We start from the raw sequence: 19,992 nt of genomic DNA, 5'->3' as shown, positions 1-19,992 counted from the left end.
GAAGTCAAGTTGACCTAGGGTATATATAAAATATTCAGATTAAATATTGCCATTAAATTCTTATTTTAGCCGGTGGGTGGGTCTATTTGTTTGTTGTGTTGTATCTTCTTTATTCCTTTACTTGCTCATATTTTCCCAACACTTTTCTGTACCATAATTTAGAAACATACTGGACTGTACACTCAAAAAATCTAAAATGGTCACGCTTTGTTTGAACAATACAACCCATAATTTGCAACAACTTGTCAATTCCAAAATCGTGAACACATGGGCATGGCTTTCCCCTGGTCATGAGGAACTGTGAGAAAGATTGAGTTAATTTGCACTGTGACTATAGCCTTAATGACAGGCAATTTATGATTTACACAGCTTGGAAATTGAACCTTGCTATGAAATAATTCCTTTACGCACTGCTCCCGTATATATGTCACAGCACTAAACTACTCTTGTCATGCTATCCTTGTGTTTTTCTCGAAGCTCAAGCCCTGCAGGTGGGGCGGAGAGCACCAGTCCACCTCCGTGTGACCTTCCCTTGGACCCGCTCTGATTCATGTCTCCTAGATTCGCCACATCTTTCCTTCACACCTCCTCCAAAATGGTGCCTTTTTTAAAACATAAATCTTACATTTTCAGCGAGCGCTCACCTGTGAATGACCCCACTGATGGTTATGGCTTTGGCTCTGTGTGACAAATGCTTGTACAGTAACCAGCTATCTGTCCAGGTGCATTATGGGACTGTCGAGCCCAACACAGAGATGACACACTAACATTTCAACATGTGGTTAACCATTGTTGCTGCACGCTTTGGTCGCGTTATAGAAGGGCATTTCGTTTCAGATACTCTTCAATATTTAAAAGTGAGATAGTTCTTTCGTTTTTTAGCAACAAGAAAAAATGGTAGTTGTAAAAAAAGGAGATTTATTGGTTAAACACGCTTAACCTAGTAACAAGATGTCCAGTCCTATCTAATCAACACATGCTAATACTTGTTTTACAGTAAATGTCTGAAGGGAGACAGTGGAGTGACGTCGCCTCGAGATGAATTGGAGGCTCACTCCGCGCGCACCTGCGTAAAGAGCAGCACTGTCCGCTCCCGAGGACCACAACTCTGTTCAGGATTGCCTATTTATTTCTTTTCGCACTCTGAGGATATTTCCAAACCCAGATTTCTTCAATGACTCAAATTTATGCTGGATTACAAACTATGGCGCTCTCTGAGCTCGGGTTTCCCAGTCAGCCGCTGTGACCACCGTCTCCAGAGCTTCGTCGTCTGACTCTTACCAGCCAAACAACATGCCATCCCCAATATTGCCTTATGTTTTACTCCTGTGGCTTCTACCATCACGGTAAGTTACCCTAAACATGCCTAGATAAGTTTAAACAACTCATATTATCAACTTCGTGTCTTGATTTTCTTGCGTAAACTTCTCTTTTTGTGCGTAACGGAGGACTTCTTCACCGTATTTACACGTGTTCGTATTATTTTGTAACTTTTATATTTCTGGTTTAGTTGTTTAATGATGGAGTACGAGGAGGACTATGAGGATGTAACCGTGAATCAAATGCTGGCTCCCAGATCACAACAATCAGACGCCACGGAAATACTTAATCATTTACTGAAGGAATACGACAAGAAATTGCGGCCAGACATTGGAGGTAAGGTTCAATTGGACCTTTTTATCCTATTATTTAGTGATAGTAGAGCAATGTGTTGGGCACTTGGACATGGAGTGTGGAGCATAACATTTTCAAGGTACTATATCTGGGGAAAAATAGACACACAAGCAAATAGTTCATAATGTTATTTGTTTATAAAGCGTATATATTTGTTTTTCTGAAATCAAATTTGCTCACCATGTTATTTTCTTGCTGACACATCTTTGGTGTGCATTTCCCCCCTTTATTCCTACATCATAAAACACATAAAAATTCATATCCTTTAGGGGCTGTACTGGACATGCTGTAACCCTATATGTGACATGTAATTTTCTCCTGTGCACAAAGTCCGATTGCTTTTTATATGGTACAGTATGCAGGTGTGTGCTTGGACCTAACAAAGGAGAAGAGAAGGCTATCCCTGTTGTACTTGTTTTTGTAGCCTTGTAACTAGGGTCTCCATACTGGATGAAAACAATTTAGAAAGGGTTGCCAGATTATTCCCAAAAAAAGATAAAAAGTCTCCAAATAACACAATAAGCTTCCTCCTGTTGGTCTTATTTTGAAGTATTTATGTAGTTTAGACCTCGATAAATAAGTTATGAAATGCTAAACTATTAGGATTTACCCCAAATATCCATGTAACTTTTCTGGTAGAAGGTCTGCCTCCTGCCTGTTTCCTTGATTTATCTAAAATGTTCCACAGTAGTGTATTAATCTTTTGCATCTCCATGGAGACAGTCATTATGGAAACATCACCCCACCCTCTCACCAGAAAAGTTACATAATGTACCGCTAGTGAGTGCCAGCAGTGTGCAAAAATATCAAAATATCAATAAATTGTGTCATTTAATGTGCTGATACAGTATCGATATTGTGGGCTGCTGTATAGATACATCGCCAAGAGTATTTTTTTGAGTATTTTACATCTCATATTTTGTTACAGTGATACAGTTTTGTTGCTTAGTTTATTGAAAGGAAACTCATTTATGCGACCCATTTGACATTTTCATTGTTTTTATGATTAAAATGTTTGCGATTCATATTCTCTTTGCACAAGAAGTGGTTTAACAAAGACTTTTAGAAAACAGCCATGATTTAGACTTTATTTTTTATTGAACAGTATCGAATCAATTTGAAATATATCGTATCGAACCGAAAGCTCACTGAGATATGCATCGTATTGTGGCCTATGTATCAAGGTATTTATCATATTGGAAACTTCTTAATGATACCCAGCCCTAGTGAGTGCCATTGCATTTTGTTCTATCTAGACCTGTTTCCTATAGATTCCTGTACACAAAAAGGTAATTTTCACTATAAAACATAGAACAGGTAAAAAAACCCAAAAAAAACAAAAAGCTGTATTTTGGAAAACCCTCTGGTGATCTGTGCTCTGAGATGGCACGTTCTACAGATTAGCCCTTGATATCACTCTTGTGCCACCTTAATGGATTGATCAGCTCTTGATCTAGCCCCTGCTTTTTCCATTCAAACTCACAGGTAGACAAGCGATATATAAATTGGACAGTTTACTAATATGCATGTTTAGATTTGAACTTGTGCATTTTATATTTTATTGGTGATTATGTGATTTGTGACAGTTGTATCAGCTATATGCATTTTCATAGTTTGTATTAGTTACATTTACTTTAGTTTGTATCTTCCACTGTTTATCTGTCAAAGGGCATAATTTCTTTTCACTGCTCCACAGCACAATTTAAATGTGTAAAAGTAGTCAGCTGTGACTTTGAAACACTAAGCTCCTGGTTTATAAAAAAGAAAACAACTGATTTGATTGCACCAGTCCAATAGTGCTGTCATTTGGAAGAGACTTAAATAGGCAAGGACAATTTAGTGAATTTCAACATTAATAGCTCTGGAGCAGTAACTGACTGAAGTGAAACATGACATGGGACTCTTATTCAGATCTTGAGCACTAGGTTCGTGGTTATAGAGTACCTTGTTGGAGGATTAGCCTTTAATAATGGACCAATCGGATACTGGTATCTAGGGATGTAACAATATTTCAAATCTCACGGTATGATATTTTTTGTGATATTTTGTGGAGGCTAACAAAACTGGGAACATGTGACTTTTTCCTCTTAAAATGCCTTGACAAGACCTAATTCAAAAACATTTATTTCTTCATGTAGTTTGCACCAAAATGGAGCAAAGGATCATGGTCCATGTAGTTTTCTTTAACTATTGCTGCACCATAACAATGACTTTGAGCAAAGAAATTTCGATATGTGTCCACAATATTATTGAGAGACTTTTGATGATATAATATCACGATATTTTGTTTATTGTTACACCCCTACTGGTATCAGATATTGGTGCCGATACTAAAAAATTTGCTAGATCGGATATAGTCAGCCCAGAAAATCTCAGATTGTTTGAACTCTATTTATACAAAGTTGTTTTATAGTTAGTAGGGGTGTAACGATATCAAAGTCTCATGATACAATATTGTCACGGTATGAACCTCGCGGTATGATATTTATTGTGATATTGTGGGAAAGCTCACGATATGGTGGGGAGGCTCACGATTAGGCATGTAACAATATCCAAATCTCTCGGTACAATATTTCACGAGGTACGTCTGACTGTACGATATTTATTGTGATATTTTGTGGAGGCTAATATGCAACTTTTTCATCTTAAAATGCCTTGACAAGACTTAATTCAAAGAACTATGATTTAAAAGTGCTTAGAACTTCTTCATGTAATCTACACTACAATGGAGCAATGGATCATGGTCTATGTAGTTCCTTCTGTCTTTTTTGAGCTATTGCTGCACCATAATTCTTCATTTAAGCAAAGAGACTTGTAATTCGATATATTGTGATGGTCCACGATGTTATTGTGAGAACTTTGACGATTCAATATCACGATATTTCAGTTGTTACATCCCTAGTAGTTAGTTGAGAGATGGATAACGGCTTATTTTAAGGAAATATATGCTGTTAACATCAGGTATAGGCAGATATTTAAAGCTATAGTACTCGAAATCAGTATCAGCACTGAAAAAGCTGGATCGCAGCTATTAGCCTATACATGCTTTCATTGTTTTTGCAGACTAGATGTAAATTCCCACATCATCTGGGAATTGAACCCAAGACCTTCAAAATAAAGTTGGCCTCGTAGCACTTCACTCAATTAAACAGGACTTGGACCCCAAATACGCCTGTCCTCTTTCTGTTCCCTCTTTTAGTTTTTACAGTGACTATGTGTGAAGCTAATAAACATGTGACCTTTTTAGTGTCCAGCCGATCATCCATCTCTCTCCCTCACACTCATTATTCTTGTAGCACACATACATCTCCATGGTCTCTCTGCTAAAGCTAATACTAAACTAACTCCTGCGGCTGGATTGTAACAAAGCATGATAAATCGGGCTGGGGACAATTACCCTTTTTCCCAAATCCCCCAGCTCTGGAGCAACGATAAGTACATTAGAAAGCTATTTGTTGTGAGGCGTGCTTCTTTGATGGGCCATAGCTGTGGAGGGTTTTGACCTTGTCCTCTTTAGTGTTTGTGGATGGGGCAGTAGGAGGAGATGGTCTGAGTCTGACAACAGTATTACTCAGTGCTCTGGATCATAAGGCTAATTTATGGTTATGTTAAATGACAGAACATAAAGCTGAGTGGTGTCAAGGTGCATATAGGATGGTGGTCATTAAAAAATCATATTGTATCAGGCATAATGTGGAAATAATAGCACTTCTTTATAATGCTCTTTTACACAGATTTAGAAAGGTCTTGGGGGTAAATGCGCTTATCTATTCAACCACATGTGTTTCTTTACGTATTGCATGGTTGGCCCTATCTTGCAATGATAAATCTTAGGTCTCCACATACTTGTCTCCATGGAAATCTTTTGTTCCTTTGTCCATAATATTCCATAGTAAAGCATAAAATGTATCTGTCTCCATGGAGAATGTTTCCAAAGGGAACCAGGTGAAAAGGCATGTTGGCTGGAAAGTCCCCCTGAATTGTACCCATCATGAAACCAAGTTAGTTAATCTATATACATATTAAAAAAACAAAAAAACATGTTTTGCCATTATATATTGTCATTATATATTGTACACACAATATATCTCAACACATTTGTTCATACATACAAAAAAAAAAGAAACATGCAAAAATTATGTGGTCTCAACTGTGCTGCAACTATTTTTTTCAAATTCTGGAGTTTCTTGTGTTGCGCTGCTTACAAATTATGTTCATGGCAGGTAAAGAAATAATTAATATTTCATCTCAAATCAACAGTTACAGATGCTATAGGACATGGGGAACAAGAATTTTATTTTTATTTTTTTTAAATACGATTTCATAGTGAACTTCTGCTAGGAAATGAGGATTATATTGATATTACAGACTGAAAAGATGTGTGCCGCTTCAGGAAGATCGGTAAAATGACAGAAACAAGGCCCAACATTTGGTCTCGCTATACTGTATTCACATTTTATTTTATTATGATATAGAATGTTCATTTTGTAACTCAATACATCACAGTGCGTGACGCGGCCGACTAAAGGCCAGCGAGAACATCCCCCCTCTCCCAGGCACAGCAGTTACCCGAGTGCCGCGCAAGAGAAGGGAGCATCCAGAGGAAGGAGGGGGACGTTCAAGCCAAGAGGGTGGGACGTTTGAGCTGGGACTTTCAAGCCAAGGGGATGTTCGAGCTGGTATTCTTTCTGAAGTATGGCTTTAACTTTCATATTCATCTATTAGAGCCTAGTCACAATTTGGTTCAAGCTAAAGGTTCAAGCTTTTCACATATTTGGATTGCTTTCTTTAACTCTAAAACCAATGAGCTTCTTCTGAGAGTTGGTACTTCAAATTTGCCTGTCACTCATTTGATGTATGGCAAAAGAGCTATATTAAACCAGAAAACACAAGTCTTTCTTTGGCCCGTTTTACTGTGTCTACTATGATGGTGTAACAAAGTGGGACATGATAGTTTTAAATGCACTAAATACAAATAACTTCAAAGGTGACCACATATGTAAGGTGTGACATGTTCTGGAGTATTGAAGCAGAGAGTGCATATATAACAGTCAGTTTTCCACGGTGCGTATGACGGTGGAGTCAGTGAAATGGCACCTGCTCTGATTGAAGTGTGCACTGTTCTTCTAACTACAGAAATGGAGATAGAATTACTGTGATATGGGATAGAACTGAACAAACTAATCCTTACACACTGGATGAGGTGAAGTAATGGGTTACACCAGAATGACTTCACATAATTTTAAGAGTGTGGAACAAAATACCATTATTACTTACTATTGTCACTATAGTTACTTCTTTTCCACACTTTTCTATTGTTTTAAGGTACATTTTTCTACATAAGGTACTTTTCTAGTGAAGGGTGCGCCAACTACCTGTCTTCATGGAGATTGTTATACTTATTGCTACAGCTGGGTATCATAAAGAAGCTGCCAATATGATACATACCTCGATACATAGGCCACAATACAATACATACTTTGATACATAGTCCACGATACGATACATACCTTGATATAAGTGCACTTTCAATTCAATTCAATATATTTCAAATCGATATAATATGGTTCAATAAAAAATAAAGGCTAAATCATGTCAGTGATACTAAAAGTCTTTGTTGAACCAGTTCATGGGCAAAGGTCATATGAAATACAAGCATTTTAATCATCAAAAGAGTGAAACTGTCAAATGTGTCACAAAAACAAGTTTCCTTCCTCTAAACAAACAACAAAACTGTAGCACTGTAACAAAATAATTTAGTAAAATATACCAAAAATACTCTTGGCGATATATCCATGCAGCAGCCCACAAGATCAGTATTGCACCATCGCATTAAAAGATACGATATATCAATATTTCAATATTTTTGCACACTCCTACTTATTGCTTTTCTTAGGATGTTCCAGTGTATGGCATTAAAGCTAAGTTATAGGCAAGGTTTGTGGAGAGGCGACACTGCTCTTAGTAAGAATTAATGTTTTTCAATGTATTCTTCTGTAATTAAATTAATGAAAGATGAAGAGGTTTGATGCCATACTGTGGAATTATGAGCAAACTGGCTCTAGGGAGACAACAGATGGCACAATTGCACAGTAGGAATAATTAATTGTATTATTAATTGTTCTATTAATTGTTCTGTTTTTTAAAATGAATATTGTAATTTCATATTTTTCCTTATCACCCATATATAGGATGATTTACACTGCTTCTCTATTAGCACCAACCCCTACTTTTAATTGAAAATGTGTGTATTTTTTATTATTACAGTTGTTTGTGACTTGAACTCAATCTTTCACATCATCAAATGCTAAGGATGATCTTCAGGGAACTTACAGACTTAAATTTAAGATTCTATAGTTAATTGGACTATGTAGACTACTTTTATTTGAATCCCCCTGTCACTTTTTTTCCCTTCTGACTTGTGTATCCGTCCGTCTCTCTCTGAAAGCCTATTATTGAGTCAGTGCCGTGTTTCTTGACATTTTACACAATGGGAAAACCACAGCTGATAATTACCAAGGATTTTCTGAGTCCATTACAGAGCCACAAATGTACTAGTGCAGTTTACATCAATCTTCCATTCTCCACGCAGTTTGGTCGAATTGGTCTACTCTATAGACAATTCTCACTTTTGCATTTACTTTCACACAATCAACACTGCACCTATGATAATTTATCCACTCTCTAGAAATTATCCTAAATGATGAGAGTTAAGAAAGAATTAGGGATTACCTTTGTTTGAAAACACAAGCTAGAAAAGTCTGAAGTGTGTTTATGATAGAAAATACCTAAAACATGCAAACTTCACATGGGAAGAATCGAAAATTGAACCTTGGAGCATTTCGCAAGTGTAGCTGCTCAGCTTCTGTACCACTAATAATGCCAGTAACAGTCTTGTATCTATTTTTGAAGTGAATCTTTGCTATAAACATGACTATAGAATCATTAGCGTGGTCTCTCTTATATTCTTAAGCTCATTGGTGATATATGAGGGTGGTTAGTGTTGTGCTTAGCCCCTGGGTGGAGATCTGTTCTGTGTTTTGAATATTTTAGAGCTCAGACGGTTCCTTCTTCAGTAATGAATGTGAACACAGAGAGAAACTCACGTGCCATCAGTCATTGTGGCTCTGTGTGAAAGATGTGGGAGAGTGGACCATGCATAGACTGTCCCACATGTGCAGAGGTGTGTCGTGGGGACAACCTGTTACCTCCAGTGATTAATGAGAGTCCAAAGATTTCACTGGAGCTGAGAGAAAGAAGGACAAGGAGAGAGGTAGAGACTTCTGAGTTAACAATTGTCAGATAGATTTGTTAAAGAGGGGGTATTATGCAAAATCTACTTTCTCTCTTGTTATAACATTGTTCCCTCATCAAAAATATGCCTGAAGAGCTTTTTTATGTCATCCATGCATACTTGAGTAATCTGGCAGTGTATCCCAAGAACTCTTTAGTTAAATCCCCCTTACATTTCGCTGATACAAAACTGTAATCAACACACCGAAGTTTCATTAGTGGGATGCACGCTGATAGGCTCTGTTCACGCTTACGTCACAAACCAGGAAGACGTTTGGAAACATGTGACAGCAACTTGTTGGGAGCTACTACACTTTGCGTAGGGCCCCGCAGACCAATAAGAGGCCCCGTTACCTCGGCGACGGTGAAGCGGGTTAAGAAAAAGGGTGTTTGACCTACGGTAGAAGTCACTGCCACTATGGTGCTGGTGGCAGTGCTGATCTTCGTGCTGATTATATTCTTAGTGTTATTTCAAACATGTTTACAGCATTTAAGACTGTATGATTGTTTATTTACACATTAAATTTGATTAGATTTGTTCTGATTTGGTCTGAATTTTTTTCTTAGTTAGACCAACAGGTGGCAACAGTGCAATATGTTTAAAGGGGAGATGAGTGGAAGTACTGGGGTGTCAGGTGTGACTGTTGAGTTTAGTTTGGAGGGTCCCTTGGCAGAATTTTGGTCTAGGGCCCCATGGAGGTCTGAATGTCTTCCTGGTTTGTGACATAAACCTGAATAGAAACTGTTGTGTTGTGAAAGCACTCTGAAGGGGGAGTGACTTAGTGCAAGGAGCAAGAAGAGCAGAGTGTCAAAAAATGGAAACTGAAACTAATTTAGAATTTGAATATGTTGTTTTTGGTGAACACAGCATCTGAAGGATAATAGGTAACAATTTTATCTAAATATATGTTCGCTATAAATACCAAACAATACCCCCTCTTTAAGTTTGTTGCCCAAAGCATTTTCAATCAAAGAGCCAATTAAGAAATTATTGAGACATTTTAGGAGATGAAACCACAGACTGACAGAAAACTATTGACTTTTGAGAATTTACCCATTTCTAAACAAAGAACTAATTCAAGATTAAATCAGTTAAATGGGACTTAACCTGGTCAAACTTGCCAAAAGACTCATGTTTGGTCAACAAACATGTGGCTGAAACAACTGGCCATAAAATCATGACGCTGCACTTTCTGTAAGGTAAAAGTCATTGTGCTGCTCACTCAGGATAATACATGGTCATTTAATATAAACTAAATTCAGTATTTCAGACATTTGGAAACAGGCAATGGTCCAGTCCCCTTCGAAAGGACACAGACAGTCAAACAGAAAACAGTTTAAAGACAAAGCTTATCAGAGACATTAGCAGAGAGCATCGCTTACAAAATATTTCTCTATACTTGCACTCATAATCCTTTAACTTCATCACACACTATTGACCGGACAAGGGCATATCTAATTAGACTGTTGAAATCAAGGTTGAATCACAATGACAAGAATTAGAAAATGTATTAAAATGTATTAAAAATAACCTTAACCCACGTTGAGAATGCTTTTACGTGATCTGATCCTATGTTATTATGTTTCCTCATCACAAACATACCTGGAGTTATGTTTTGTTTCATTCATTATTTCATGTTTAACACACAAACCCTGTATATTTAGGCTGAAACAAAAAAAAACACTGTTCCACCTTGTGATGCCATGTGGTAATACAGGAATAATGCATAATGTAATAATTAATTTCTATGCTAACTGTGGATCTAAAGTTGGCAAATTTCTCTGAATTGACTGAAAACACAGCCCACTTCTCCATTCTTCTGTATAATGAGGACAGTAATATAACTCATCTCAAAAGACTTTCAGTGAAACATAATTAACTCTATTACCTATTGTCTTTATTCTTCAGCCCACACCTCACAGTTTATTCCTGTCTCAGAGAATAAAGATAGAACAGATGTATGCACAGTTAGAAATACACCTCTGTGCCATGGCCTCGGTCTGTGACATTACAGATATTGGCAAGAGAATGACAGAATATTATGTTGTGTGCACCTCTCCAGTTTAGATGAGACCTTACCAACATGAGCTCTGCCCTAACAAGGAAAATGTCATCTGCGTCTTTTATTCATGCTGACTTGAGGACTACACTGTGTGACTTCTTTTATGCTCTTGTCATGTAAGAAGTCAAGTGGACACATCACACGTTACATCTATTGTGTGTACTCCTATGGGGGTAATATGTGCTGTGCTTCTTCTCCTTGGTTAGTGAATCAGTGATTTCTTAGCAAAGAGGATTTTAGGTCTTTTCGTTGTTTGTTTAGTAACCAATTAACTATTAAATAAGTCACTGGTCATCTTTGTCAACAACATATATTATTATTTTAATTTTATTTCCACTTTACCAATTAATAAAAATCAAGCGATGCATCTGTGGCTGCCATGTGAATTCAAGTTTTGATATCTGAAACAATGAACCTGAATAACTACCACAGACATTTAACACAACAGCATTAAAACATTATGTTAGACATAACGGAAAGGGTTTGGGGTTGCTTTGGCGCTGGTAGTGAGTTGGCGCCCTCCTCAGCTCCTCCACTATGTCCGCTCCTTTTGGTCACTGCTGGGATTGCTGTGCTCTTTCATTTTCACAGTGAAACTTCAGAAAACACAGCTCCTCTCTTGCTGAGAAGTGTTCAGAAGACTGCTCCTGCACCTTCCCGGACAGTTTCTCATTTTCTTTGTGGGTTACATCTCCACTAACTCCAAAACCAGTGGTTTGAGTCTCTGCAGGCCTCTGAATCCGGCCTGTTTGTGTTTTTCATCTCAGCGATTATATTGTCCTGTGCTTTAAGTTGTTCCTTCGTCTTTTCAAGGACTTTACTGGTACTGGATAGCTCTTGTTTGAGTTGGACTTTTTCTCTCACCGAACTGTTATGCTGATATCAGATCTCCTTTTATGCATTCATTTGGGTCTCCAGCTCCTTGTCTTTCTTCTGGAAAGAAGCTTTGAGTTTTTGCATCTCCATATCGTCAGTCTTATTCCTGACCACAAACTTTCATTGGAGGAAGAAGAGAGCATTTATTAATTTATCAGAAAAACTTATACATAGAATAGAACAATTAAAACAATATTCACAGTATAACATTTTGAAAAACCTTAGAAGAGCCTTAGAAGAAGTCAAATATATCCCCTTCTATCACGAAACTAATAAGAAATGCCTTTGTGATCGGATTTGCGATTTGAATTTCAAAGTTCACATCTTAAACATGTCCAGAAGAATTTACAAAGGCTGAAATATGAACTGACAAACTAATCCAAGAATCACATTTCAAAAGATGTTTGTACTACAGAGTTACAAAGCATTTTTTATGCAGAATAGGACATATTTTGTTGTGTGTATATAGAGGAAATTCTAGTGCTTCAAAATTGTTGTCATTTTGATTCGATAAGAGAGACACAATTGAAATACTTTTTTTACTTGTCTGTATTTTCTTTGCATTGCAGAATACACTGACTAAAACCAATCCTGACACATGGTTTTGTTAGACTGCAGAACCTCCCAATATTGTATGGAATGTTTCTAAAGTTTATCAACAATTTCATCTGACCTTTGCCACCTCAATGTGAAAGTAGTGCACAGTAAATTGCTCTTGAGTCTGACTTTGAAATCTTGGAGCCGTACCAAAAAACACTACAGATAAAGTAGGTGTATGTGAGAGACAGGCCGCAGGTGGGACACTGGTTTTCCTGTCCTGACCTGTCCCTTGTCTTTTCTTAAAAGTGAACTCTTTCTCACAGCTGTAGATACGAGCTTTTGTCTGATTAATAACAGGTCTAATGATACATTTCCTTTGTGCATGAATCACTTCTTTTTAACGCTTGCTACCCACACCTTTTATCTACTCCTGGCACCATTTCTTCCTCCATGTAATCAAGATCAAGAACACGTCTATTCTGAGTCTGAAAAGTGCCCATTGCTGCTCATATGAAATGTAATGCACTATAAAGTACTTACCTGTAAATATGAAATTGAAAATAGAAAGATATGATATAGAAATGGTAATATTAGCCAGAACAATATGCTTCTAATGATGCAAAACTGCACGCATATTTGAGCTTATACTATGATTAGGTTTATAGTTAGACACTAGCTACATCTGAAATTAAAACCTGATGATAAAATCTATCTTTTATGGACAATATAAAATGGGTTGTGATAGGGATCTGTCCAGTTGGTTTACTACAGTAATGAGTTTTTCTCTTAGTTCTGTGTCTTCAAATGAAAATAAAACAATTTTCATAATGATGGTGAGAATTGAGGTTAAAGAAAGAAAATCTAATCACTTCATTCAACATTCTTAAAAGTTCATATATTGCTCAGCCTAAAAATCCAATGTATACAACAACAACTCATTTATTTAATTAGCAGAGGTGGGGATTTGTAAGTTGTGACTTGGACTCGAGTCAGATTTGAGTTACTATTTTTAGGACTTGAGACTTGGCCTTATAAAATGGACTAAGACTTGGGACTTGAACTTGAGGCCTGTGACTTGAGAAGACTTGAGAAGCACTTATAAATCTGAATTCCTTCTTTTCTGACTGTAATGATTCAGTCTAAAATCTTGTCAAGATATTTAAAAAGGAAAAAAGGTGCATTTCTACTACTCTTACATACTCTATAAATACTCATATATAAATAAATTGTACTTATAAAGTCTACTTATATAGTATATCTTAAAATTCATATAAATTGCAAAAATCTAAGCTTTATTTGGTACTTTGGTTTAAAGATTTGAAATGGCTTGAAGCTCAAAGCAGACGACTTGGGACTTGACTTGGACATGAGGTCAGAGACTTGAGACTTTTGAGACTTGCAAAACAATGACTTGGTCCCATCTCTGTGAATTAGTGACACTAATAAGTCAACTTATAAAACATTATTATGTTCTGCGAATATAGCACAGTTTGTTGTAGAAATAGTTTGACTTCTTGAAGATTTCAACAATGTTAAAAAAAAGTCTATATGGAACTCTTATAGTAATTCCACACATTTTAAACCCAGTTAAGATTACTTGCTAGGGATGTAACAATAACTGAAATATCGTGATATCAAACGGTGAGATGCAAATCGTGATAATATCGTACAGAGAGATTTGGATATTGTTACATCCCTATTACTTGCTATTTTCTTATACAACATGTGTCACCAATAAGGAAAGCAGATTTTTCAAAATAAGACCTGACAAAGAAAGCTTTGTTTTGTTGTTGTTTGCAAAGAACAATTTATTAGGTAAATACTGTATAATTGCACAGTGCAGGTTTGATTGCGATTAATCATGCAGTACAATCTCGATGCTGTGATCTGAACATGACCGCTGTTGGCTTCTGCAGTGTCTCCATGGCGATATTGTGTTGTACTACAGCGTGACAGGTGTAACCTCCTGCGTGCGGCGCTAACAGCCTCAGACACACTCGGACTGGGACACAGCTAATGCAAAGCGATGGGGGAAGTCTGCACTAATGTGAACGCTCCAGGCTCCATCTGTCACAGCTGCCACTCACTGCTCTAATGTCCAACAGTTAAACGACACCAAGCACCCACCAGTGTGAAATCACAGGAGAGGGAGAGAGAGCACGGCTGAATCACAAAGCACAATGACCCACAAGATTTCAGAAACTCAGAATTTGTCTATAATTGAAGTGGTTATTTCTATTCATACTGAAGGTTGGGAGCTAACACTGGTAAGACAAACAACAAGGCAGTCTTCTCGTAGCAAAAGTTTTAAAAGTCTGGGCCCTCTGTCAAAACTGGAGAAAGAAAGTAGCTGCACAGCTGCTTGGAGCTCTGTTTTCTTTTCAATTACACCACATGTGACGTTTTGGGTCATTATCATTAGAAAGTTTTTAAAAACATAGCGTGATATTTATTTTGTTTTTGTTTTCATTTTTCCTGCAGGTTTTTCCAACCCAAAGCCTTCCCAGACTATTAGTGAGGACTAATAGACTGGAAAGTGTGTAGTGTTGAAATGTGATTGTACTGCTGCATGATTGGGGGAAAAATATCTCATTTGATCTTTTTTTGACAGGCATTGCAATTGTGATTAGATTTGTGATTTATTTCTTAATAGAATTCTATTCCAAGTTCATTCACATTCAGGAGAAAAGACAAAAATTGAAATATGAACTGACAAACCAACACAAGAATCACATTTTAAGGGTTAAGAGTTTTTATGCAGAAAAACACTGGATATTTAGTGGTTTGTGAAGGAAATTATGGTACTTAGTGTGACAATGTGGGCCTTTGTCCCATTTTAAACTCTAATGAATTTAATTTCACATTAGTTAATTTGTTATCTTATCCTACCAATACAGTTTCAATAATTCTTAGTTTGTTTTGTTAATTATCACATAACACATTGTTCATTTAAATATACTTTGATAATTCGTTTTAGTTTCCATATTCATTCATACTTGCCTACAGCTCCACATGGTCTAAAACCTTGGAGGAGGTCATGGGTTGGTCCATGTGGAGGGGGAACTGGTTTGTTTTGTTTAATTGTTTTTGTGTATTTGGTTTTATAGTTTAGTTTCAACACAGTTTAGTTTATGTTAATCACTTTGATTCAAAAGGGACTCAGGCCCATATAAACAAAAATCCTTGCTTTGGACTTTGGAAAGTTATCTGTAAAGGAATTGATACTTGCCCGGGGGAGGTACTTCCCACTCGGGGGTATAAAGCAAGCATGTGTTCAAATAGGGAGAGACTTCTGTGCAGATGGGTGCAGGTTGTTGTTGCTGTTTGATTTAATTTGAGTTACTTTTTTCTGTTTATTTGTTTGAACAGTTAATTTGTGATTAAGTTATTTTGCAACTGGTCAAAGACACTTTTTTGGTTTTAGTCTGCCTCCTACTTGACCACATTGGCCAGCTTCCCCACATGCAATCTTTGCAATTTTGATTTGTTTGCAAATAATATTGTAGCCCTAGATTGCACTGCAAATATTGTTCATTTAACAGCAGATTATAGAGTTCATCTCCTTTATTTTACTAGATACGTGTATTTTTTGTTTTTAAAAGTTTTGTGTGTGTTTTTGGTCTAGATTTGTTGGGTTTTATTATCATTCAGTCAAAGCAATAAAAGAAAACACTTTAAAAACATGTAATCTATGTAATACAATACAAGGTTTTGTGGTTCTCCTTCGTGCAGTGGGCTGTTGAGTGCAGTTGTGGTCCTCTGTGAATGGAGGTGGTTAGTGACTCATTATGGGCTGTCTCTGTGGTACTTCTTCCATCATTAGTACTTTTCTTCTGTGTAATTGACTGGAGGACCGCAGGTGATGGCCCTTTGTACAAATAAAGAGCAGTAAAATTGTTGCAGATCATTGGTTATAAGTAGCCAAACCTCCATTAAGTATAACATATACATTTGCACACCAAGAATTACCTCAAAAACCCAGCAAGGTGCGCAGTCTTCAAGTACCTGTTACATGAGTGTCAGGGGATGAAATGTATGTCAAATACAAATTCACTTATTACATTTTTAGAAATTTGTTGATTCCAAATTCAGCCAACTATATGTACAGATTAATTTGGTTGAGTATATATTTAATTATCCCTAAGGTCAGTCTTTGTAATATGCTGGTACTTCATCCGGACATGTACAGATATGTTCAAATGCCTCTAGGAAGTCTGCATACATATGTATTCTGAGTTTTTCTAATTGTGAATTTCCACATTTTCAAGTATTTTCACATTTAAACTTTTTTTCTTGATGTATTTTACAGTGAAGCCCACTGTCATCGATGTGGACATTTATGTGAACAGCATTGGACCAGTCTCCTCTATAAACATGGTGAGTCCTTTAACATGTACAGATAAACATCAACAAATGTGTGGAAGAGTTGTACATTTTCTCTAATGGCTGGTCATCTCTCAAAAACTGGAAATTACTTTTTTATCTATAGTATTTCTCTGTGCTATGAGCAGTGTTTGGCAAGTTCCTCCCAAAAGTACAAGAAAGTTACTTCTGATATAGCATAATTTATTTTTCTTAAAAGGTGCTATGGAGGTGTTCAGCAATATGACCCACGGCTGGAGTGAGTATGAATAAGGCGTAACTGAGTCGAACACTCACAGCCCATCCATCAAAATCGGTGTTAAATTCTGTAATGTAAAATAATGTACTGATAAGTCATGGGACACAGGCTAAATGAACACGTGGACTGTATGACTGATGTGGAGAGCTCCAATGGGACATCCCGGTGTCAGCTAACTCATTCTATAATCTGTCCCATCTGGCGCCAGTACAGGTGTGTAACTGTGTGTGCAAATGTAGATGAATGATTCACACAGGACAGGAGACAGCTAGCACCTCTCTGACCAATGACCCTTAGAGCACAGTAAGGATAGATGGTGCTATAGGCCTGTGGAGGGACTGTGGAGGTCAGCAAGTTAGACCAAAGGTGTTTTTTTCAAATGTATATAAATGATAGAAAGCATGTTATAATTCAGTCACATTACATTATGCTGGTGTTGGTGCATGTGCAGAAATATAATATGGGCTGCTGTTGGTTTGAGTCTCAGTCTCACACATTCATACTGCAACTGTACAATTTTGGAAAGTGAGAGACTAAGAAAGTAGAATATTCTACTTTTTGACATCGGCTCTTATGTAAATTTCCTACACATGCTCTGTTTGACTCCATCATTGAAATAATATGTTTAAATGTTTGCATTGTCTGATTACAAAGTTTTGTCATAAATATTTTACTCAGTTAAATGTTTACAATCAAATCTACTAAATACTTATATTATTGCAAGTATTTGTACTTAAGTGCAACTTCAACTAATGCAGCTGCTTGTACTTACACAATTACTGTACAGTTGTGTCACCGCATGTATTACTACTACTAATTCAGTATACCACAATGACGAACTGATTATTTTCACTACTATCTGTCATACTGCTTTTACAACCAGTTACAAAATCTTGACCTTTACCAAGTGAAATCTGTTTGGAGGCAATTTAGTCATTTAGTTATGTTTATGTTATGTCTACCTTACCTTCTAGAGAAAATTCTGTGACAGCTTGTCAAGTGTGTTAGTGAGCTGCTGCTGCTGCACTCAAGGACCCATCTCCAGATCTTGAGTTAGGCTTCGTCAGGACCACCATGGCTGGAGGATTTTACCTATTGTGCTTTTTGTTTTGGTTTGACAGGGGAAACAAGAGTACAAGGAGGAAACCTATCTAGGCTAGATACATGTAAATTCTGCACTGGAATGTGCAAACTCTCCACAAAAAGTACCCGGGGATTGAAATTGGAACCTTCTTGCTGTGAGGCATGATTGCTAGCCACTCAGCCATCGTACTACAATATTTACTCTGTTTTTAAGTAGTTGGCCCTCAACCCTCAGATGTCATGAGCTGATGATGATCACATAAAGTGCTCTGCTGCGTTGGGGAAAACCAGGTCAGCAATAACTAATGTCCAGTCACACAGCTCTGGCTCAGCAGCTTTTGACAAGTGACAAGTGAATCAGTTTTTAATATTACTTTCACTGACACATGCATGACGCCACCTGACGCTCGCTGTGCATACTAAGAGAGTCTCAAGGCACTTTTATGAATGAACAAGCAAAACAGAAGAAGAGAGAAAAACCTGCAGTAACCTTTAGATAACTTCTGTGGTAGTTTAGTAGGAGGCTTCCTCAGTAACAATATTAATAGTGATTAACATTGTTTATTATTATTATTATTATTATTATTTATTATTATTATTTTTTTGTTTAATGGTTCATAGATCATGGGCCTTTTTTGACAAATTTAGTCATTTTGTCTGTTTTTTATGGTGCACTTGGTATTACTTTTTATAGAGCCCTTTAATCTATTGTATTGTAGTGGGAATGTCTACTAAATATTCACTCTACTATATTTTCAGCAATGTGACAAAGTGAAAGGTGACACAAAATCAAGTTGGTGGAAAGCTCAACATTTTAAAGGTGAACTGTGTAACTTTCCTGATCAATGGTACACCACGTGCTAGCTTGCTTACAGCAACAATGCATGTTTGCATTATTTGTTTATCAATAATTCATTGAATAAATGCTACCAGAGTTTAATGCTATACTGTGGCATGTGGAATATTCTACATATTCCAGGCAAAGCTTTAACATCTCTATGGAGACAAGCAGGTGGCATGCCTTCCATCAGTGTATTTTTAATTTTAAGTGTAACTATTGTGCTTTTACAGATAATTTCATGGTAAGAGACCTCGACCATGCACTATAGTGAAAAAGCATTTTAGCTTTAAATAAGAAATCATAGGAACTCCAGTCAGTGCGTTTCCTCCCTGATCTTTTTTGGCAGGTCATCCCTCGCTCACGAGAATAGAAAGGCCTGAGTCAGCTGTGTTTTGGCCCCTGATTTGTCTGAAGAAATGAACCAGGAGAGGGGCAGGAGTGTGCTCAGCAATGTGCAGGTCAAAGGACACAAACTGCAGGGTTGGAGCAGGTACAACAGAGACCTTATTAAATTATAGACTTGATAATAGATGGAGGCGGTGTGATCCTGTGCTTTTGTAAATGAACCCTGTGAAGTTTTGGAACTATCCATGGTGCTGAACAGATTTCCCAACAGCACCACAGACTGGAGTAGTTTAAAAGTAAAAGTGTAAATAAATAAACGATAAACGATGATACCGAAACTAATTTATGCCACAACAAAGAAGAATTAAACTCTAGTAAGTGTAGCTATAGAAGCATTAAGAGAATGTATATTAAGCCCCAAGAAATATTTTTCCAGCTTTCATATATTGAACTATAAGTTTTAAATAGTAATGACTGTGGCAGCCCTGCATATTTGTATTTTATATTGATAGTTACTTTAGAGCAGTGCTGACAATTTAGAAAAAGTACAGTTTAGCTAAAACATGCACTTGACTCTTGCTGTACAAAAGCCCATTAGAAACAATTACACATAAGCTGTATTTGAATCAGTGCTCTGCAGAAACTATTCTTCATCC

The 19,992-nt window shown here is 37.0% G+C and overlaps 1 protein-coding gene across 1 annotated transcript in view; it reads left to right on the top strand.

The window, feature by feature from the left end:
• The first annotated feature begins 1,314 nt into the window (after positions 1 to 1,314).
• LOC110154817 (gamma-aminobutyric acid type A receptor subunit gamma3) overlaps positions 1,315 to 19,992 on the top strand; it is a 41,758-nt gene continuing 23,080 nt past the window's right edge. Inside the window, exons 1-3 of the mRNA XM_055164851.1 lie at positions 1,315 to 1,346; positions 1,511 to 1,656; positions 16,756 to 16,823. Coding sequence (XP_055020826.1) covers positions 1,518 to 1,656; positions 16,756 to 16,823 — 207 coding nt within the window. The 5' untranslated portion in view covers positions 1,315 to 1,346; positions 1,511 to 1,517. The remainder of the gene's footprint in view (positions 1,347 to 1,510; positions 1,657 to 16,755; positions 16,824 to 19,992) is intronic.

The sequence above is a fragment of the Boleophthalmus pectinirostris genome, unplaced genomic scaffold (genome assembly GCF_026225935.1).
Source record: "Boleophthalmus pectinirostris isolate CB_2022bp ecotype Guang Dong unplaced genomic scaffold, ASM2622593v1 HiC_scaffold_7, whole genome shotgun sequence".
NCBI classification, from domain to species: domain Eukaryota; kingdom Metazoa; phylum Chordata; class Actinopteri; order Gobiiformes; family Gobiidae; genus Boleophthalmus; species Boleophthalmus pectinirostris.
Note: the sequence above shows the minus strand (reverse complement) of the source record. Positions and strands in the feature narration are given on the sequence as shown.